At 28.4% G+C, this 23345-nt stretch overlaps 3 protein-coding genes across 3 annotated transcripts; 1 reads left to right on the forward strand and 2 right to left on the reverse strand.

Moving 5' to 3' along the window:
* Window positions 1-6111: 6111 nt before the first annotated feature.
* Window positions 6112-7598, forward strand: LOC123293784 (protein HEXIM1). The gene has a single exon (XM_044874694.1). The coding sequence runs from the start codon at window positions 6293-6295 to the stop codon at window positions 7367-7369; it is 1077 nt and encodes a 358-aa protein (XP_044730629.1). The 5' UTR covers window positions 6112-6292; the 3' UTR covers window positions 7370-7598.
* Window positions 7599-15081: 7483 nt separating this feature from the next.
* LOC123292975 lies at window positions 15082-22719 on the reverse strand. The gene is made up of 7 exons (XM_044873689.1): window positions 22336-22719; window positions 21990-22253; window positions 21122-21390; window positions 20548-21044; window positions 16738-16979; window positions 16411-16674; window positions 15082-15729 (listed from the first exon to the last, which is right to left on the reverse strand). The coding sequence occupies exons 1-7, from the start codon at window positions 22693-22695 to the stop codon at window positions 15457-15459; spliced, it is 2169 nt and encodes a 722-aa protein (XP_044729624.1). The 5' UTR covers window positions 22696-22719; the 3' UTR covers window positions 15082-15456.
* Window positions 20321-21143, reverse strand: LOC123293785 (tRNA-specific adenosine deaminase 2). The gene has a single exon (XM_044874695.1). It carries the CDS (start codon window positions 21032-21034, stop codon window positions 20531-20533), a length of 504 nt encoding a protein of 167 aa, XP_044730630.1. The 5' UTR covers window positions 21035-21143; the 3' UTR covers window positions 20321-20530.
* Window positions 22720-23345: the final 626 nt, after the last annotated feature.

A 23345-nucleotide genomic window follows, 5' to 3' on the forward strand; every position in this document is an offset into this window, starting at 1 on the left:
TCTATTATTTTATAAATCCCTAATTATGTATCAATAAGGAGACTTTTTTTTAGTAGTCTGCTAGTAATTGAGTATTTAATAATTTGATACTTTTTCGCTCCTCCAGCTCCGTTTTAGTTTGTGTATTTTTATATCATGTATATGAAAAAAAATCAAGGTATACTAAGTTTAGTCCCAAGTTTGTAACGCTTAAAAATATATTGATACTATAAACAAAATTTTGGTAAAGATGTACATAAAATCTTCAATTAGTTCATTACCGGATGCCTGTCTGTCTATCTGATTGTCTGTCGTCTGTATGTCCGTCTGTCATCACGATTACTCAAAAACGAAAAGAGATATCAAGTTGAAATTATAGCGTGCTTACAACGTAAAAATTGAGGTCGAGTTCGTAAATGAGCAACATAGATCAATTGAGTCTTGGGTCCGTAAGACCCATCTTGTAAACCGTTAGAGATAGAACAAAAGTTTAAATGTAAAAAATGTTTCTTATAAAAAAAATAAACAACTTTTGTTTGAAACATTTTTTCATGAACAGCACTGTTTACCCGTGAGAGTGCAAATTATGCGTAAATTGTATTGTATGTATTATATGGAAATATCAGTCAGACACCGACTCGAAAAATAACAAAAATTTTAACTACATTATATTATAGTTATTTTTTTACTTTTTAGTGCATTTTAATTTATTTTGGAAAAGTTTTTCTTTTGAAGTCGGTTTTCTTTTTGTTAAAAGTTTTTTTATTGATCTAAAATGATTCGTCTAGTAATTCAGTCTGTCTATATAATCATTTCAATATTAACGTATCTATACGTTAGATATTTATCTAATTTTGACCAGCTGCAACAACGAGGAAGACTCCCTTAATGGGATGTACACGCACTTATTTATGTGTGTCTCGACTGAAATATATGCCCACTCAACTTGGTCTAAAAACAAAATAAAATGATTTATTTATTTTCAAATTGCAAAGATTCATATTATATGAATGTACTTTACCAAAAAACAAAAAAAAATTAATTTTTTTTTACAAAAATATATTTCATAAAACGAAAACTATAAATATGTCCTTCAAATTAATTTATTTACACCTGTAATACTTTTAACTTTTGTGCATATTAAGGGGAAGCATCAAATAAATATGAATTCAATACAGATAAGATTAAAGCACATTATCTTAAAAATTTCTTAAAATTCTCTCCTTCCGATTAACGGATCGTTCTCTAATGTATTCCATTCACTAGACGAACGACAAATCTTGCCACAATCCTGATTTTTCAAAGTTGGCCATACATTGGCTGATCGGGTCGTCGAACAAATCTGCAAACTCATCTGGCCAACTCGTCAGTGTGGTTTACGTTACTAGAAAGCTAACGCAGGTTGGTATGAGTATCGGATTTTGCAAGTAATATAAACAAAAATGTATGCCCGCTTCTAATGTAGCAGTGATGTGGCGTACTTATACATATTAGGACAATTGCAACTCTTCCATTTTTTTGAATCGTTATATCGTAAAAATAGTGGCTTTTAGAAAAAAAAAGTATTGAAACATTTTTATATTTAATTTTCGTCTGAGCTAAGTATACCATGTATATATGTAATATACATTAAAGTACTCTAAGTTTAGTCCCAAGTTTGTAACGCTTAAAAATATTGATGCTGCGTACAAAATTTTGATATAGGTAGTCATAAAATCACCTAATTAGTCAATTTTCGAAAAAAGTCAAAAACGAAAAAAGATATCAACTAAAATTTCTACAGAGTGCTAAAAACGTAAAAAGTGAGGTCGAGTTCGTAAATGAGCAACATAGGTCAAGGTCTTGTAAACCGTTAGAGATAGAACAAAAGTTTAAAATAATGTATAAGTAAAAAATGTTCCTTATAAAAAATAAACAAGTTTTGATTGAAACATTTTTTCGTAAACATCACTATACACCCGTGAGGGCGCAAATTGTATAGTATGTATTATATGGGAATATGAGTTATGTGTAACATGTATGTATGCGTATAATGTAACAGTGTAATCAACACTGTCTATAGAGGATATTTCAACATTTAACCCAGTCAATTGTTTGTTTTCACTCGTTTTATGATAAAAATAATCATTTTGCTTAAAATCACAAAAAACCTGTTTTTGTACCTTCATTCATATAATTCGACCTTCACTCATTTAATTCGACCGGATATGATATCTAACAATTTTAATGTTTCTAGAAAAAATTCCTAAAATGTGCCCTTGAAAGTTTTTTTAAATGCATTTTTCAAATTTTTACTTTATAAATATTATTAATTCACATATTTTTTTATACCATGTATATGAAATATACCAAGGTATACTAAGTTTAGTCCCAAGTTTGTAACGCTTAAAAATATTGATACTACGAAACAAATTTTGGTACAGGTGTTCATAAAATCAACTAATTAGTCCATTTCCGGTTGTCCGTCCGTCCGTCCGCCTGTGAACACGATAACTCAAAAACGAAAAAAGATATCAAGATAAAATTTTTATAGAGCACTCAGGACGTAAAAAGTGAGGTCGAGTTCGTAAATGAGCAACATTGGTCAATTGGGTCTTGGGTACGTAGGACCCATCTTGTAAACCGTTAGAGATAGAACAAAAGTTTAAATATAAAAAATATTCCTTATAAAAAAATAACCAACTTTTGTTTGAAATATTTTTTCGTAAACATCACTGTTTACCCGTGAGGGTGCAAATTAGGCGGAAATTGTATAGTATGTATTATATGGGAATATCAGTTATGTATGTGTGACATGTATGTATGTGTAATATGATAGAGTAATCAACACTGTCTATGCATGGTATTTCAACAATTAACTCATTGTCAGTCAATTGTTTGTTTTCACTTGTTTTAAACTATGTTGAAAGTAAGCGGTAAAAAAAGTATTATCCAAAGTTCACCAAAGTTTGGAAGCATATACGATGTTTAGAGGATTTTTAGGAGGTTTTTGGGGGACAAGTCGGCCAATTGTTGGAGACCCTAAAAAAGGTACCTAGAATCAACAAACCCATGTGGTAGATACCCGATTGCAGCACTAATATTATATTAGTTAAACAAAATTGAATACAGTCTGAACTCTGTGAAATATAATCTAATCATCAGAGAGCAAAGCAAAAAACCGCAAAAAAATCGATTAATTATAATAATAAGACAAAAATAAAAGTAAACAAACATATTGATTGATAAGAGAAAATACCACAACTATGTATTGATTAGATTTATTAAAGTTTTTTCACCTCAACTGAACTAATTTTAAGCAGATATTATAACTATAAGGAAACAATAACCAAATTTTGTTTTCTTACTCTAATTTATTCAAACATTATATTAAGGTGACCAACTATTTTTTGTTTAAAAAGAGTACACTTTGCAAGTATTTCATAGGTGAAAAAAAAATAAGAAAAAACGATAAAAGCATTATTTTCTTTTAAAAGCATATTTTTCTTCGGAGTGGATTTTTTTTCTAAATGAGGATGTTCGTCTAATAATGTAGCCATATCCGAACAACTTTCATTTTGCATATTAAATTTGACTGTTAAGACGGCAGAAAATGTTTTTACAGAAAGTTGCGACTTCTCACTGCTCCAATAATCATTCCCTAGTGAAAACACCCTTTCAATAGCAGCATTAGTGCCTGGACAACATAAGGAAATTTCTATTAAAACTTTTAAATTTTCATGTGGGATATGTTCTACTCTAAAATGCCGAAAGATTTCTACCCATCTTTTTTCACCTTCCCTAGATAAATAAAATAAAATTTAATTTTATTTTGTACACCTCAAATCTTGTAAACTTGAACAAAAAGTACGAAATTGTTGATTTTCTCTAACCTCCAATTAATTAAACAGAAAGGGAATTACCCATAAAACTTTGCCGATCATACTACGCAAGCGTCAAGACTGTCAAGCATGCCATACGACAAGCAATATGCGCGCGTGAAATTCAAATCACTGTCAAAATAATTTTAAATATTAAATTAATAAAATTGAAATAAAATAATCTAAAAAATGTTTTAGAAATACAAATGAGTATAAAATTATACAAAGCAGTACTTTCAGAGTACAGGATTTGAAAAGAGTCCGGTTTACGAGAAAAGAGTACAAAACTCAGTAAATGAGTTTAGTTGGTCACCTTAATTAAATACATGGTGGGCCATTTTAAGCTATACATCTAAATATCTCGTTTAACGTTTTGTAGTTAAGTTAACCAATCAAAAAATAATTTCAACAAAAGTTGCAAAGTTTGATGGGAGCATCATGTTCTGACTTCAGACTGAACCTAGTTCTTCGGGTTTCTTTAATAGCCAATTTAGATCCTAGCCGGTTAGAGATAGAATAACACTTTAAATTAGAAAATTGATCTTCATAAAAAAAACTAACAATTTTAGTTTAAAACATTTTTTCGAAAAACGTTAGCTTTCGGAGAAAGTACAACTTAAAAATGTGTTATTATTGCATTTAATCAAAAGAAAACACGCTATTTTGTACTAAACCAACCTTTGTGATCTGTAATTTCCTTTAGGATACTCCAATATATTTTGTTTACTTATCCTAAACGAAATTGAAAGGCCCGACCCATCTTAGCAAACCACGTACAGGGCCATCACACGAAACCTTATTCAACTGTAATAAAATTCCTGGTAAAAAAATAATTGTTTCTCACCTCCGTGCAGACTTTCTACCCACTGTGCAAAGCGAAATTGCCACTTTCTGCCTCCGTCGAAGAGAAAAATAGTATACACACCATGTTTGTCTTTGTCACCCTCGGCTTCGCGTCGGGCTACAATGTACATGCGATCTGAGACACTCTTTACTGTTGCTCCCTAGATGTGTAATATACCATTTTTGCTCTTTGGGCGGTGAGTATTAACTTCCGTCCCGCTGTGCTAGAAAAAAGTGTCGCTTTCCGCCCCCGTCGAGTAGAAAAGTAGGACATATATGCACATCACGGGAGCAAGTGAAAAATGACTCAGATCTCATGTTGATTGTCGCCCCAATATGAACTCGGAAGTACCATTTATGCAATAAATTGTGGCGAAGCCTTGAATTGTTTTATCCGAACCAATTTTAGATTCCATTTTTAACATCTGCACAGCGCAAGTAACGATAGTAAACTTTAAACACTGAAATCTGGTTTTTCGTTGGTTGGTTGGACAGTAATACGTTGTTAAACAATTTCGAAAAACAAAATATTTCATCAAAGAGTCACCTTAATAACAACACTAATAAAACGTGCTGTTCAAATAATATGCCATAATAATGACTTCTCCTAGTATATATAGATAAATTACAATCCGTTCTATAAATAATTGTACGAATATTATAAACAAACTGAAATAAATACACGAAATAAAATAAAAAACGAACTGTATTAATTATAAATATAGGTTCATATGTAATTAATTCAATTCTTAGTGAATTATTAATTCTTTACAATCTTGTTTAGTTTAGTTTCAAAACAGACAAAAAGGTATAATTATAAGAGAGAAAATCTAATAAAATTTCTCTTTCTTTTGTTTATGATCAATAAACAACATTTTAAAATCTATGAGATATCAATAAACATTAGAATATTATTGCAAAATACAATACAATGTTGTTTGTTGAAACAATTAGGTGCAATTAAAGCTCTTGTCTTTTAATTATTGCTAAAGCAAATATAATCAAGCTTTTATTTTAGCTCTTTTTTAAATAATAATGTTAAGATTTTTGGTATCTATGCATTTTTTTTTTGTGTATATTATTCTGAAAATAAAAATTGAAAAAAAAGATTGTAAAGTACTACTCTCTTCACTTCACACACGTATAATATTATAAAGTCCGTTATTAATATTGAATGTATTTGTGATATTTGTATTAACGCTGTCTCTGTTGCGTATATTATAAGCAGTATATGTTATATCTTGTTCAATGATAAAGGCTCACTATTTATTATCATTATCGAATGAATAAAAAAAGCAAAATGATATGAGTAAAGAGGCTAACATAAAATAAATCTATTGTATCTATCTTTGTTTAGTATGTTTTGCATTAACTAAAGAAATTTTGTATTTATATTATGCATATAGTAGGCTGGTCTTTAATGGCGCTGAAGTTGTAGCGACAAAGCACGTAAACATATTATATCAAAAATGGCGAAATCGCTGCTTCAACGTTCAGACGTGTTTCGAGTGCTTCGTGAATATAATAGATAAGTGATAATTTTATAACAAAAAATTCATTGAAAAATTATCAAAAAATAAGAATTGTGTGAAAAAATAAAAAAAATTACGATGAGTGAAAATTTTGAAAATCGTATACAAAATGTTAAGAATCGAATCCAAGATGACGTCGATCATGTACAAACAAGATCGATTGATGCGCCACCAAGTGATAAAAATTCTGTACTAGACGGAAATGGAAGTGGACATGATGACATGCCCACTAAAAAAAAGAAAACTCGTCGCGGGAAACCTAAACGACGGTATGCTGCAAATCCATATACGAAATTATCGTTACAACAACGTAAATTTCAAACGGATGTACAAAAACGTAAAGGCAATAAAAAACGTTCAAAAATATTAGCACCCGGACAAGCTTTAGCACCGTATAATAGTAATCAGTTTTTAATTGAGGATCATGATCATGGATATTTAAAAGAAATTGAGGATCGTTTGGAAAGTCGAATTGAACGATTAAAAACACGTTCAGGACAATCACGTACTCGCGATTCCAGTTTTAGTGTTGATTCCGATATGGATTATTATTCATCACCTGAAGACGAAGAAGAATTTTTAACTCGTGAATTTTCAAATACTTATCAAGACATACGAACGGAACGATTAAATTCAATGTCACGTGAAGAATTATTACAAGAGTGTATACAAATGGAAAATCGTGTGGAAATGTTAACAAAATGTCTAAGCAGTAAATCACCAAGTGTCGGTAGTGAAAGTAAAGACGTTACACAAAAAGACAATGGAATTATGGTTGATATCAGTTCAATGCCTGATTTTCAATTAGAAATAATGAAATTAATGAATGAAAATGATGCATTACGACGTGAAAATGAACGATTACGTAAAACGAGACAGCCACGAAAACGGGGTTCCGTTAGTTCGTCGATAAGTAGTTCAGTGGATTCTGAAAGTGACAGTTCATCAGGTAGTTCATCCGATAGTGATTCCAGTTTAGAACAAGAAAATATGGGATCAAAATCACCAGTTGAAAATACACCATATTCATCAATGAATGGTTTTGCTTCACATCAGTCATCAGGACCAAGCACACCTGCACCAGAAAATGATAATCCCAATTCAAATCGAACAGTTTCAGAATCTGATGTTGATGAAACATCTGAAGCGAATTAAATGTGATTTGTTTCAATTTTTTGTTTATTGCCAAAATATTTTTAATACTTCTAGTAAATGTTTACATATTTATTGGAAGCATTAAATTTTCCCCTCCTTTTGTTCAAATTATTTACAGGGTGTATCAAATAAGAATTTATATATTGCGTCACTTAACCAAAACAGTATTTATTAAACAGTTTTTTTGTATTTGTATTGTTTCAAATCATCGCTAATCATTTCATTTCGAAAATTTATATTTTTTTTACAGAACAACTTATTTGGTACACTATTTTATTAATTATTAAGATATATTATATTGTTTCGAATTGTATTTATGTGAAAAAAGTATATAACTTTTAATGTTTAAGAGATAAAACCACTGTGATTTAAAAGTATATACTAATATAAAATTTTTTTGAATATTTTTGTCCCATTTTTATTAAAAACGTAGTAGCATAGCTTTAAGTTTTTTAAAAAGAGAATAAAAATAAATTTGCAAAAAAAAAAGAGCGGAAAATATGAAAAAAATAAATGTTCGAAATCTTTGAAAAAGTTTACTAATTCATAATTATGTATATTTATGTATTTATTTTTTTAAATAGGGACTGATATTTTTTGTAAAGAAAATTTTTATAAATAAAAAATAAATGTCCTGTGTTCGGATGTAAAAAAAAAATTAAAAATAAATAAATAAGCCAAAGATTTTTAACAAGACACTTTACTCACATTTCAATACTAATGCAATGCATTTCGAAACAATTTGAAAATAATTTAGTCTTTTCAATTTTTGAAATAAAAATTTTTCAGATTTATTTACCAAATTTTAATTTTGACTTGTTAAAAATGTGCTACAATCGTGATAAAAAGAGAAAGAACGATGTTTCAATCTAAATTTCTGGACAATTATTTACAAAAAATTTCTGTTAGGTCTATGGCCAGGCTCAATAATTGACAGTCTTTTCAAAACGGGCTGGAAATTTGAGAGGATGTTTTTAAGGTTGTTGCTAACAATTTTTATACTCTTAGAAAATTTTCATTGGTTTCAGCATGCCGAAATCGAAAATTTTTAATTGTGATGAAAGCTTAAAATTGATAACCATTCATTAAGGACCATATACAAATAAGAATATAATTAAATAATAAATGCAAAAATCATTTTGTCCGACGGGCGATTTAGAACAGGTTCTCCGACATCTTAAAAATTGTAGTTTTATGGTGTCGCAACAATGAAATTCGATTGATTCGATATGTACACGTTTCGATTGTATGAAATGAGTTTTGCTTGATTTTGTTTCGTTCAATTATATTCTTACTTAAAATCAATTTTAATGTATATTCATTAATTTCAAGCTTGTTGCACAATTAAAAATTTGTACACACACAGAGGAAAAAGTTGTAAAGTATCCCCTTGATAACAACCTATCAAGCACTACCTGGCCTGGCCTTAGGCGTATTGAAAGTTGCAAAAATAATGAGAAATTAAATTTTTTACATATTTAATTGGAACTTTATTTCTTGATTTCCAAAATTTCCGTGAAAACAGTCGGAAAAAATAATTTTTTTCAAAAATCTCGTAATTGATGTACTTTTTTAAATAATTTCTCACTGTAAAGTTTTGATTTCAAAATTGAAATATCTGAATTAAAACTCTCTTCTACAATAGACCAACGAACGCCAGTGATCAATTTTTTTTAGAACTAAGTGGTGTAGCTTAGGTACTTTCTTTACGAAAAATGTAGAAGGGAGTCTTAAAAAATCGTATTCATAATGCAAATAACAAATGTCTTCAGAAAAAATCAAATACTTAATTGTATTATCTTTTGTGTTTATATTTGTACAAATTTTATGTTCACGTATTTAGTGTTAAAAACAAATTATTCAGTATCAATAAAAAAATAATATATAGCTTTAAATAGATATTATTAAAAAAAATAAAAAATTATTAGTACAGTAACTAGCAGGTGCTCTGTGGGCACTGAAGGCGTTAAATCGTGGATATGAATCATTTCCTCAGTTTTTTTTGTTTTTTGGTCGATTCAAACTCAACCTTTGCCCTTTAATTTAACCCCCAACCTTCTTTTTTTTTTTTTTTTTTTTCAAAAACACCCTTCATCCAATCGATCCAAAAGAGGGCATATTCAATATCTGACATTACATTAACACTCAAGTGGGAATTTTTTAAATTTTAAACGTTGTTTTTATAAAAGAACTATTACACAATCTCCATTGGTTAACGATGTACGAGCACCAAGGCAATTTAAAATAAAATGCTTGATTTTTTTTTATATGTAGTTAGACTAAGTCTAAATTAAATGACTTCAAAAGTAGGCATATGATTTCAAAGGTAGGGATGGTATGTTTTCATAGTGGAAATTAAAAAAAAAATTTTTTTAAAGATAAAACCTTAATAAATTATTGAAAATAAAAAAAACTTGTCGTGCTCGACTAATTAGGGATGTACAAGCATGGTAGTGGAATTAAAAATTGAAAAAATATATTTTTTCAATTTTGATGATGAATTATGTTATAATTTGACAATATAAGACGAAAAGCAAGAATATCTGGAGTAAATTTTAAAATTGAAAATTTTGTTTAATTATTTAGCTTTCGATATTTCGAAACCAAGGCCGATATTGAAAAATTTTATTCTTATTTTTCGTTTACATTTATGAAGTTATAACAAAATTCATCATCCAAGTTGAAAAGAAGGTACATATAATTTCAATCCTAAATCTACCATTACCTTGGTGTTCGTACGACCTTATGTCAAAAGTTCCCAAAATAATTGTGTCGTTTCCGAGATATTGCATCCAAAGGCAGCATCTACCTAATAAAACGAAATGATCCACCAAAAAATTTTTGTTAAGATTGTTATACATCATTTGAAGCGGAGGTGGACTGACAGATTGGGCGAATTTGTAACTATTAAAAATCGATTCTACGTGTCAAAAAACTTAAAGAATAATTTATATCTCGATTAACCTTCAGTGTTCACAGAATTACTAGTAGCGACTGGAATATATGCATTTTACAGAGATGATTATTTCTCGAAATGTTTTTTTATTTTTTTCGTTGAGAAATAATTTTATTTACCCGTTTTTTCTCGAATTCAATTTAATATATATATATATGAAGATATTGTTATACTATTTTTCATATATAAAAAAGATAAAATCGTTATAAATATGAGAATTATTTTTCAATTTAAAAAAAGGGAAATACATATTCAACGTACTAATTACGATATTTTCATAAAATATCATTTTGTGCAATAATTTGCAGTACGTAAATATTGGGGGTCGCTAAGGGAAATTTTGAATATTCGAATAATACAGAATGGTTTGATAGCTCTTCGAGAAAGTTTGGTCTTTGATAACCGATTCGATTCGAAGAAAAAATTATCGAAACATTAACATATTAACATACCAAAAAAAATTGAATCAAGTTTCTTTATCAATTTTAGGAAATTGACAATACCTAAAAATGAAAAACAATTAATTACTTCCGGGTTTATTCATTTAACCCAATGGCTGTATAAATAAGCGAAAAATAAGTTTTAAGTGCTCAAATTTGAACATCCTGTGACAAACTAAATTTGAACTTCACTTTTAGAGTCATTTAAAAGTCAACTCAAGTTCATAAATAATCATAGACTATTTTCAATTGGAAGTTTTTTCTTATAAAATGTCTTATTTTTTTTGTGAGACACACTTTTTCGAAAACCGAATGAATTTGAAGTCAATTGAATACAAAATATTTTGAATTCGATTCCTGACAAATTTACTCGGTTTACGAAAAATTATTTTCGGAAAAATATGTTAGTTTTTTTATAAAAACAATTTTCCAAAAAAAATTAATTTTTCGTTCTAATAAATGTCCTATTAAGATACGAATTTGAGTTGACATTTAAATGACCCCTAAGGTCAAATTAAAAGTCATAGAAGATAAAACTCATTTTTCGAATTATTTACTCAAGTAGACTTTTATGAAAGAAAATGTAATTTATTTAAACACCTTTCCTGAGGAAATGTTATGAAAACCAGGCAATTTCAAATTGTTCGTATCAGATCAGTAAGTTACCCCCCTTAATATTTCAGAAATGTTATACGTGATTTTAAAACATTCATGAAATGTGACGTTTTTGTTTTATCGACGATACTAAGCCGTTTACCAAAATAGTTAAATCGACGGTAAATAATTTAGACTCGAATCATGATTTTTAGTGGGAATCTGTATTTTGATATCAGTAAACTAGTATCAAGTGCATTTTCAAAAAGAACGCCATTTATTAAATTTCTTATGAAATTTGTAAGGCTCCTAAAGTACATATTTTCATAAAAAAACATACAAAAAAAGAGGATTATTTTCAGTTTTTCGAAATTATCAAAACATATAAAGTAAAAACATATAAAGTATCTGTTTTTAGATACTTTACAAGTTTATTAATTTATTCTTGTAAAGGATGTAAAAAAAATTTTTGTAAAACAAACTCAGTCAATGATTCACCGATTCTGATTCAATATCCACTTAAAATTTATAGTTTACATAAATTTGGATTCAAGAGTTATTTTTTTGGGAAATTGCCAAAATTCGAAAATAAAAAACATCTTGAAACTTTCACCAAAACAGGGTAACTTTAGAAAGCGTGTGTTTTTTTTTTCGTTTTCTGATATCAAATCAAACATTTTTTACTGAAAATCGAATTTTTTGTGTTAATATAATTGCTCCTAACCGACGCGACGATATTAATTATTCCTAGTCAAAACTTTTAAAAAATGACGTACCAAGAAATTTGCTAATTCCATAATTAAATATTATGATTTTCATGTGATATTTACAAATTTGTATGACCTAGACGTAATTATTCGACTTTTAATTAAAACAATAAAATTAGATAAAAAAGTAATTTAAATAGATTTAAGGTCAGGCGTAATATTTGAGAGAAATTTCAGAACGGCCTGAAAATGTATAATAGCGGAAAAACCTTAAAATTGATGAGGGTGATTTTAAAAAAAGAAGATAATTGAATAAGAAATGCAAAAGTATTTTCTCCAATGCTCGAAATTACAAAATTTCCGCTGGAACGGTACCTTTAAAATTGCAATTTTCAAACTATCAAGCAACGGACACCCTGCATCGATGAATGTCAAGCAAAATGACGTTTCGAATTTTTATTCAATGATCTCCTACTTTAAATATCTTCCTCAATGAAAATTCACCAATTTTAAAATTGTCACAATAACTTTCCGAGTCACCTGAAATAAAAATCCCCCGTTAAGAAATTTTTCATAGATGAAAAAGTTCTTAGATACGATCTTGACATTAGCTCTTCTAAAAATTTCAGCCGTTCTAAAATTGGCCTGGCCCTAAATCTAAAAGAAAATATTTTTATTTTTGTAAATAGATTTTGAAAACGAAAATAGAAAGTACCCACCTACTGTGATTAAACTGCATCTCATTTTATAATTAGATACATTTTATTTCGGCAAATAACTTGAAAACAGTCAAAGCAACGCTATTATGTGATTCGATTCGTAAAACAATGTTATTTCAAATCGAACACTTTTTTTATCTTATAAAAACAATTGTTGATAAAAATTTTTCTTTTATTTTAAAAAACATAAACAGTATGTATTTCTTTTGATATATATTTTATTAGTGTTAAAAAAATAATTCTCGTATCTATTTTTAATATAAAATAAAATAATTAAAAGTAGAAACAAAAATTTTTTTATCGAATATATTTTAATGTACATTTTAAAATTGTAAATAAGCTCGAAAAAACAATAATTAATGTAGAAAATATTCCTTTATAAGTTTTATATATACCTTCTTAATAAGTCTTTCTGACTATTTCTTTATTTTTCAGGTTTAGCGATAAACCAAGGAAATCATTTTTAAGCCAAGAAATTAAACAGTAAGTATAAAATCATGGTGGCCATGTTACTGGAAAACTTAGGAATGTCAGGGAACTCAAATTGTAGAAAAAAAGAGAAAAGCCAGATAATTTTATTAGTTTCGTAATAAAGTAAGTATATATTCATGGTGGCCACATTACTAGAAAACCTGGAAATATCAGGTAATCCATGCTCTATTACATGCTCTACATGCTCCATACATTCCGTAAAAAAAGTCAGGAAATTTTATTAGTTTCGTAACAAAGTTCTAAAATTTTTATACCATGCATATATGTAATATGCAAGGTATACTAAGTTTAGTCCCAATTTAAGTTTGTAACGCTTAAAAATATTGTTGCTACCAACAAAATTTTGGTATAGGTGTTCATAAAATCACCTAATTAGTCCATTTCCGGTTGTCCGTCCGTATGTAAGCACGGTAACTCCAAAACGAAAACAGATATCAAGCTAAAATTTTTACAGCGTACCTACTCAGGCCGTAAAAAGTGAGGTCGAGTTCGTAAATCAGCAACATAGGTCAATTAGACCTTGACTTATGGGTCCGTAGGACCCATCTTGTACACCGTTAGAGATAGAACAAAAGTTTAAATGTAAAGAAATGTTCCTTATAAAAAAATAAACAACTTTTGTTTGAAATATTTTTTCATAAACATCACTTCTTACCCGTGAGGGCGCAAATTAGGCGTAAATTGTATAGCATGTATTATATAAATTGTATATGTGCAATGTGATAGAGTAATCAACACTATTTATGCATAATACTTCAACAATTAACTCAGTCAATTGTTTGCCTTCACTTGTTATAATTGTTTTTCTATTCGAATTATTTAAAACAAGTGAAAACAAACAATTGACTGAGTTAATTTTTGAAATACCATGTATAGACAGTGTTGATTACGCAATCGTTTATTTTTTTACGTCATATAAGCAAAGAAAGATAACCACTCTTACACACAAAGTAATAAGAGTATCTTTTTCTCACTTCCTGAGTGAATATAGTATATGCTATAAACAAACAAACAAACACATAACCTGTATCTATACATACTATATATAATGTTTCTAAGCTAATTTGTGTTGCGCCCGCACGGGTAAACAGTGATGAAAGAACAAATGTTTCAAACAATAGTTGTTTATTTTTTATGTTTGATTTCATGAACACCTATAGCAAAATTTTGTTTGTAGAATCAATATTTTTAAGCGTTACAAACTTGGGATTAAACTTAGTATACCTAGATATATTTCATATATACCTACATGGTATAGATATTTATTACGTGTGTAAAAGTAAACGAAAATGGTGATCTGGTTTCGAGGTCACTTATTATTTTATGTCCATGAATTTTTACTATGTTTAATTTGCAACAATGTAATAACCTTTATCAATCAAGCAGAAATAATTCTATAAGACAATTATCATTAATAAATCTGTATCTAATTGCGTCATTTAAGAAAATATGAACGTAATTATGTTCAAATAAATTATTAGGATTACGATAGATTTTTGTTTACAATAGATTGAAAAAAATTTAGGTTGCGGGATGGGTTACAATTTATTGTAAATAATTTAAATTATAATTTTATTTGCAGTATATAAGTATATATTTAAAATCAAAATTGAAAATATTAGTAACAATTCATTTTTTAAATAAAATATTTAAAAAAATAACATATAATAAAATATAATGTTCTGCATGATGATAGTATTAGTCTGTAATCTAAATTGTTAGGAATTTATCAAATACTGTTAAAATTTAACTAAACGGATAACGATATATTCTGTATATTAATTATTTTTAATTATTGTGTAAATCAGAACATACATTCATTACAAAAGATATATCGTGGATATAACAATTTTAATAAACAAGTAACCAAGAAAGTAACATCAATTTAATTTAGCAACGCACATAAATATATCGTGAATGACAATTTTAATAAACAAGTAACCAAGGAAGTAACATCAATTTAATTTAGCAACGCACATAAATATATCGTGAATGACAATTTTAATCAACAAGTAACCAAGGAAGTAACATCAATTTAATTTAGCAACGCACATAAATATATCGTGAATGACAATTTTAATAAACAAGTAACCAAGGAAGTAACATCAATTTAATTTAGCAACCAACGCACATAGATAAAATAAAATATTATATTTATTTTCAACAAATACTCTGTGCTTTATTTAAAATATTGGCATAAACCTTGAGACCTTAGAAACCGATTTGCAGTGTCTGCCCACTTGACTTTTTTATTATACTCTACTCTTGAGCTAGGATGTAAAAGATAGATAACTCGTATGTTCTGCATTGAATGCTCCCTAATTACTGCTCTTGCTCGTTTTTCTGCAAAGCGACCTATGCCAACAACAATTTCCACTTTCAATAACAACAGTAATTTATATAAGGCCTCGTCGCAAATTTCTGTTAATTCTTTTAATGCGGTTGATGGCTCCTAAATAAACAAAGATAAAAAATTTAAATTTAATTTTTTTTGTCATATCTTATAAAAAATATTGCGGGTGCGAGAATGAAAATTTTGTGTGTATCCTTTTCTGATTATTCCAATATAAAATCTTCGTTCAAGAACATATATATAAGGACGTGAAACTTGAGTGTAGAGGGTAGCAGAAAAAAGGCTCCTATCTGAACTATATTTTGTTTTCAAGTTTTTGTCTTTTGTTTTCAATTACTTTCAATTGATTGAAAACAATTTCAATTGTTTTCTCGAACAAACCTCACTTTTTATGTCCTGAGCACGCTATAATTTCAGCTTGATATCTTTTTTCGTTCTTGAGATATCGTGATGAGAGAAAGCCGAAAATGGACTAATTAGGTGATTTTATGAACACCTATATCAAAATTTTATTCGTAGCATCAATATTTTTAAGCGTTACAAACTTATCTTGATATATTTCATATACATGGTATAAAAACATAGTTTATTGTGCCAATCTATTGATTCGCTCATTTCAATTAATTTCATAATCAGGTTCTTTAAAACAAATTATCGGGTTTTAGATGTAATGACATACAACTAAAAAATTTGAAAGTGTTATATTAGTATGGGCGGCGTAATTCAAAAAAATATAATGTGTGATTGTTGGTTAAAATTTAATAAATTTAAAATATATACTTTTATTTCTTCGGGTGTGAAATTATAACCATTTTTTTTCAAAAAAGCCAACGGGCAATAGTTGTATATAAATGCATTTTTGAAAAACCTTTTAGGAGTTTTACACCGTTTTCGAAAAAAACCCCAGAAACGTCGTGAACTTATTTCAAACGTGTTATGATCAAATCCTGTAACACGACAACCAGGTGACTCATGTACTGGTTTACTCACTGGTCCAGAAATTTTTAACCATTTTTTTGTTACAGAAACTCCCCCAAATGGTACCTTTGAAAACAATCAACTATAAAAATTAATGTACACAGAAAATAAATGAGCCGTTATATTTACCCCAGTTTGTACCATACCCCAGCGTCCTGGATTCATGCCCAAAAACATTATCTTCTTTGGGGTTGAACCATATTTTTCTATGTACATAGAATATGTATGAAAAGCGTATTCAGTTGGGTTGTAAATATATTCAATGGGTTCTAGAAACTTAATTTTTTTCAATTTTTCATTCATTTCCTTGACAATATCGAGAAATTCCCCTTGTAGCGACATTATTTTAAGAATAAAAATAAAAATTTGGTTGCAGTATGATGAAAATGTTCACTCACTTATCTTGAAAGAAATATCCTGACTCATTATCTAGAAAATTTTCGATTAATTAAATCAATGATTATATTGCAATATTGCAATTGCGCATTGTTTGAATTATATATCTCTTAATTGTTTCATACATGCATTCATTATTTTTTATTTCATACATGCATACATCTTCTTTTTTCGTTTCATAAATGCATTGATACTTTCATCATATTTATCATAGTTCACAAATATTAATATTAATAAAACTCTTATTTTTCTAATTCGAACTAGTTTCGGTTCAAATTTGAATATTCATCAGACTCTGTAATGAAATACATATACAAATTATGCATATACGAAATCGACTATAAAATTAATGAATTTAAACAAATGTGTTATTTGTTTAAATTCATAATTGTTAAAACTAACAATTCTTACCCACCCAACAAATTTGTTAAATAATTCAAAGTTAAAATTAAATTTTTTATAATTATCGAAATCGACCCGAACCAACATAACAAATTTAAATAAAATTACATTTAAATTTTGAGAGTCTGATCTACTCGTAAATTGTCTGTTTTATTAATTTTGATCTAAATCTAACAAAACTATGTTAAATTTTGTTGTTTTTACAGTCATTACGATGTTTTTTTATTCTCGATTCCAGACACTGTTTTGTGTCCTACATACGATAAATGACAATCCTTACGATATTATACGATATAATACCAAAGGAAAAAAAATAATAATGCAAAATCGAAAAAAAACCTCCGAAATCAGAGTTTTATTTTGTAAACAATAGATGCTATTAATATAACATATTAATAATTTCATTTACTTCATAACAAATCTTATCTTCGATAGCTATGTCATATTTTTTTTCTTTACCCACAGAGGAAAGTGCGTACTTACTGCTTCTGTTAGGAGGCAGAAAGACCGAAATTTATGCTTTGGTACCAAATCATAAATGTATGACTTTCGGCCTCCCAACAAAAGCATTTATTTAAGAAATAAATTTTTAGGTATCATTGAGTAAACCGAAATAAATGGAATTCTATAAAAATAACATTTGAGATTAACGTGAATATTAACTTTGAGTTAAAAAAATTTTTTAATAACAAGAAAAACAACTTAAAAAAAAAAAAAACTATTACAAAACAAATTAATATGCACTAAAAAGTAGAAAATAACGATAATATAATGCAGTTACAATTATATTATCGTTATTTTCTACTTTTAAGTGCGCGTATTAATTTGTTTTGGAATACTTTTTTTTGAAGTCAGCTTTCTTGTTATTAAAAGGTTTTTTATTTTTAGTGAATTTGATGTACACCAACTAATTTGTGACTAAAAAAAAAACAATCGAAATCGATTGGCGTGATATTGAGTTATACGTCCTCTTGTCGTGCATACTTAATGCAAATTTAAGACTTATATTGTTTTCTCCTGGATGCCATTATCAAAACTGTACCAACCACGCGGGAAGCACCAGCTTTCAAATAAAAAAAGAATCATCAAAATCGGCTCATCCAGTCAAAAGTTGAGTTATGAGGTAACAAGTGAAAACAAACAATTGACTGAGTAAATTGTTGAATAAACCATGTAGACAGTGTTGTTTAATCTGTCACATTACACATACATACATGTCACACATATATGACTGATATTCCCATATAATACATACTAAACAATTTGCGCTCTCACGGGTAAACAGTGATGTTTAAGAAAAAATGTTATATGGTACGCACAAATTATGTTTGACATCCCTCTAATTTATTGCCAATACTTACTAAAAAGACCAACTATATATCGTGGTCAGACTCTAAATACAGCATCTCTAACTGAATCGGAACAGTACATTACTCAATTAAATAAATATCAATGGGCTCTGATATGGAATAAGTATACTTACCTGCAGCTTTTTTTTATCGTTGTATGGTTTCAAAGATATCCTAATATAAACACAGATCAGTGTATATCTACTATTATGTTAAACTCACACAACCCGCAAAAAGAGAAGAGCGATTAACGAACTTCCAATTAATTACATTCAATTATGATTAATGATTGACAAATCTATAGTTCAATCATAGTCGCGTCAAGTGTGAGTTAAACGTTACTTTTGTCAGTCATTCGTGCAACTAAATGAAATCGAAAAGAAACAAATTAGAAAAAAATCATTTATATATTTTTTTTTTAAATCGAATATCATTAACAATTCTGTATAAAAATTTTATATAAAATATCGAGAAAAAAAAAAAACAATAATTAATTCTAAACGAAAATCGACACATATCTAAATAAAATTAGAACCTAGATATACCCAAGTGGAAAAAATATTTGAAAAAAGAGTCTTAGAAGCCTGAAAGTCTTAAGAACTTTGAATTTCTCAAGGTTGTTGGACTAGTCTGAATAACTCTGAATGAAACTAGTCCAAAAACGTTGGGGAATTCAGAGTTATTCAGACCTAAGACTTTTTCAGAACTTTTTTAGACTTATTAAGACATATTTTTTCTTCCAATATTTTTTCCACCAGGGTAGCTACCGTGTAGAAATAGTGGGTTTACGAATTTAAATAATCTAAGAAAAATAAAGCCATTCAGTATAAATAAAATCGATTTTGCGTTTACATGAAATGATAAAATTGATTTGCTTATCTTCTGAATGATTTGCTTATCTTCTGTATCCAACTCGTACTCTAGATTGCTGCATATAATTGGATACAAAAATAAAAATTCAAATGTAAAGTAGAAGAAAATTTTACCACCAAAGTAATACATTTTTTATTTGATTTTTATTTGAGGCTAGCCTAATCTTTTGTAATGATAAATATAATTTTGTAATGATAATTTAATGATAAATAAATGACAATCAACAAAAACTAAATATTTAGTTATTTTCATATTCTACGTTAAATTTACAGTAATTGGAAATGGCAAAAAATCAAGAAATATATAGTAAGATTTGATTCGGAATAATTTCAGTGATCCAACGAAATAAAAACGGTTGGTTCTACTGGTAGCCCTGTTTAATACTTACATTTCGGAGAACCGTAACGCATAAAACGATTTTATTGAATCAAAAAATTGAGCTTTCGAAAACTTTTTTAAAATAACAAGGAATTTAAATAAGTTGATAAAAAAAGGCGTTGAAAATCTGTATTAGACCAAAAATTATACAACAAATTTTGAGTACAGAATTTTTGTTAAATTATTATAACTAGCACTATTTGTGATATAACATAACTAGGGAGATTCATTTGTGATTGGGTTTGGATATGACTTGGCACTAGATTTAAATCTGCTGAAAATTTTTGTAGATCCTGTATATCAATTTTATTTAAATTTTTCGATTTTACAAACCGAAAATATTTCGATTTTATTAAATATCCCGATTGGTTTTTACCAAATTATAAGTCAACCCTAGTATGATATTTATATGAACCCGTAATCACCACTACCTCTATGGCATTTATTTTATATTTATATCATAAGAAGAACAATATCATAAGATTACAAAATTTAAAAATAAAAAGAAGAAATATCCTATATTTTTAAGATTTTTGTTTACCTTTAATATTCGGCTTAGGTGCATTGGGATTTACACCCTTATAAAATTCTTTTAATAATTCCATAGCTTCATCTGCAAATAGCCCTCCTTTAATTTTACAATTATTTTCAACAAAATTTGATACATTCACAACAGTTTCACCACCAAATCGATCATTTTTACACCCGTAAACAATTGTTCGTATTCCAGTTTCAAATAATGCAGCTGCACACATTATACAAGGTTCAACGGTAACGTAAACATCGATCGTTTGGAAAACTTTATCAACAAGTAAATTATTCAGTCGACAATATTCATAAACTTGATCAATACAATTGAATTCGGCATGACGAGTTGCATTTTTAGTTTCATTTACCGTATTTCGTCCACTTGCAATTATGAAACCTTTGTAAATAAAAATACAGCCAACTGGTACTTCTTGTGCATTTAGGGCTTCTTTAGCATAGTTAAGGGCTACTTGCATATATTCTGAATCTTTTGCATCCATTTTTTTAATACTTTAAATCATTAAAATCACAAAATTATAATAAAAAAAATCACAGTAAAAAATTATATTGGTTCGATTAGATTTGTTTAGATTGTTTTCTGAAAATATTTGAGCAAATCTAAATCTTGTAGATGCTTTATTGTATTCTCGTGCCAATGTTCACTGCCGACAACTCTTGGGCTTGGGTGTGTAAGAAACAATACTTGTAGCCCCTGCATTGAATGTTCATCGATTACTGTTTTAGCTCGTTTTTCTGCATAGCGACCTACTCCAACAACAATTTTCACGTTCATTAATGCAAGTACTTCGCATAAAGCTTGATCACAGATTTGTATAAGTTGTTTTGATGCAGGTCCCTAATAAACCAATAAAAATTTCATTGGAAACAATTGAAAATCTTATTATCTTACTTGTTGAAGAAAACAAGTGAAAATGTGTTGATGACGAAATCGTTTGTTTTTTACGTCATGTAAGTAAAGAAAGATATCCATTCTTAGATAGCCACACACACATAACTGATATTCCCATATAATACATACTACATAATTTGCGCCTTCACGGGTAAACAGTGATGTTTACGAAAAAATGTTTCATTTAAAAGTTGTTTATTTTTTTATGAAAAATTTTTTACATTTAATGGTTCTATCTCTAACGGTTTACAAATGTGTCCTGCGGACTCAAGACATCTGCGTTGTTCATTTATGAGCTCGACCTTACTTTTAACGTCCTGAGCACGCAATAAAAGTTTTCGATTTTGAGCTATCGTGTTTACAGGCGGACAGACAGACAGACAACCGGAAATGAACTAATTAAGTGATTTTATGAACACGTATAGCAAAATTTTGTTGGTGGCATCAATATTTTTAAGCGTTACAAACTTGGGACTAAACTTAGTATACATGGTAGCCATTTATTCTTATTAAATACTTCAAAGATAATATATTAAAAAAATTACCCTTATATCAGCTGGCGTAACATTCTTGCCATCACTTTTCATTAAAGCCAACGGACAGTAATTATACGTAAACGCATACTGAAAGAAGTTATCTGCCGTTCCACACAGTTCTTTAAACAATCCCCAAAACCGTTTTCCGCTAACTTCGGTACGAGTACAGTTAAATCCGTCAACAGGACGAAGACTTAATTCACGTGGTGGTTTATTCACTGGGCCAGATATTTGTAGCCAATCTCTTGTGATAGAAATTTCGCCGAACGGTACCTTTAAAAAAAAAAAAAAAATTATAAAATCTATTACAAGTTACATGCAATTAAAGTCTTAACAAACAAGCGGTTAATCTTACCCCTGTTTGTGACATACCCCATGGTCCAGGATTCATGCCCAAAAACATGATTTCCTTTGGACTTGAACAATATTTATGGATATACATAGATAGATTATTAAACGCATATTCAGTTGGATTATAAATGTAATCAACTGGCGATGAAAAACTTATTTCCTTTAACATTGTATTCATTTTAAATATAATTGCAATAAACTTTTCTGGTATTGATGAATAAGGATTTTGGTAAAATGTACAACGGTCTGATTCATTATTGCGAAAAAATTTTGAATTTACTTCACTGTTTTGTTCAGAATTTATTTGGGATAAATTTTGCTTAATGCTCTCTAAATTGCGTTTCAATTTAGATTGTAATGACATCGTTTTGAAGTTAGTATAAAAAACTTAATCTTTCTTTTTAAATAGACTTATCAAAATATTACCGAACGTATATTTCTTCAATATTTTTTGAAATTTTTAAACCATTTCAAATCGGCGAATAAATTTAATTTGCAAATCCGCTTTGTTATTTTTGTTCTGCGTGTTGTATTGAAAAAAAACAACAAAGATTAACATCTAAAACAAATTTATCCCACTACTAATTCAAGGCCTTGCATCCAAAACATCGGAGACCATGGAATTGAGAAGAGAGAAGTTATTTTCTTAATAGTTACTACAATGGATGTGACTATTTGGTATATTATCGATGATACATTTGCTACATCGTAGCAGAGAAGATGTTCATGAAAATAGATGATTAGAATAGACCTTTTGATTTTAATAAGTTATTACCTTTTGTCTCGGACAGTTTGTTAAAAAAATAATGTGATAAAATGAATAACAAATATCTTGTATCTTTGTCCAACTTATTACTGTCTGTCCGAAACAATAATGAATCGTAATTGAAATGAAAAGGTCTATTACTGAAAACAGTAGACCTGTTGATAAAATATCGATATTATTATTTAGAAATAACGATATTTATTACTAATATTTTTTTTGGATGACATATCGATAGTTCGATATTGGAA

Source organism: Chrysoperla carnea, chromosome 2 (genome assembly GCF_905475395.1).
Source record: "Chrysoperla carnea chromosome 2, inChrCarn1.1, whole genome shotgun sequence".
Taxonomy (NCBI): domain Eukaryota; kingdom Metazoa; phylum Arthropoda; class Insecta; order Neuroptera; family Chrysopidae; genus Chrysoperla; species Chrysoperla carnea.

Excerpts from the sequence above, each read along its gene's own strand:
- LOC123293784 (XM_044874694.1), top strand. The coding sequence starts at position 6,293 with ATGAGTGAAAATTTTGAAAATCGTATACAAAATGTTAAGAATCGAATC.
- LOC123292975 (XM_044873689.1), bottom strand. The coding sequence starts at position 22,695 with ATGTCATTACAATCTAAATTGAAACGCAATTTAGAGAGCATTAAGCAA. Across the intron at positions 21,045-21,121 it reads TATTTTCAGAAAACAATCTA|TATTAAAAAAATGGATGCAA; the intron begins AACAAATCTAAT and ends AATGATTTAAAG. Across the intron at positions 16,675-16,737 it reads GGGGTATGGTACAAACTGGG|GTACCATTTGGGGGAGTTTC; the intron begins GTAAATATAACG and ends TTGTTTTCAAAG.
- LOC123293785 (XM_044874695.1), bottom strand. The coding sequence starts at position 21,034 with ATGGATGCAAAAGATTCAGAATATATGCAAGTAGCCCTTAACTATGCT.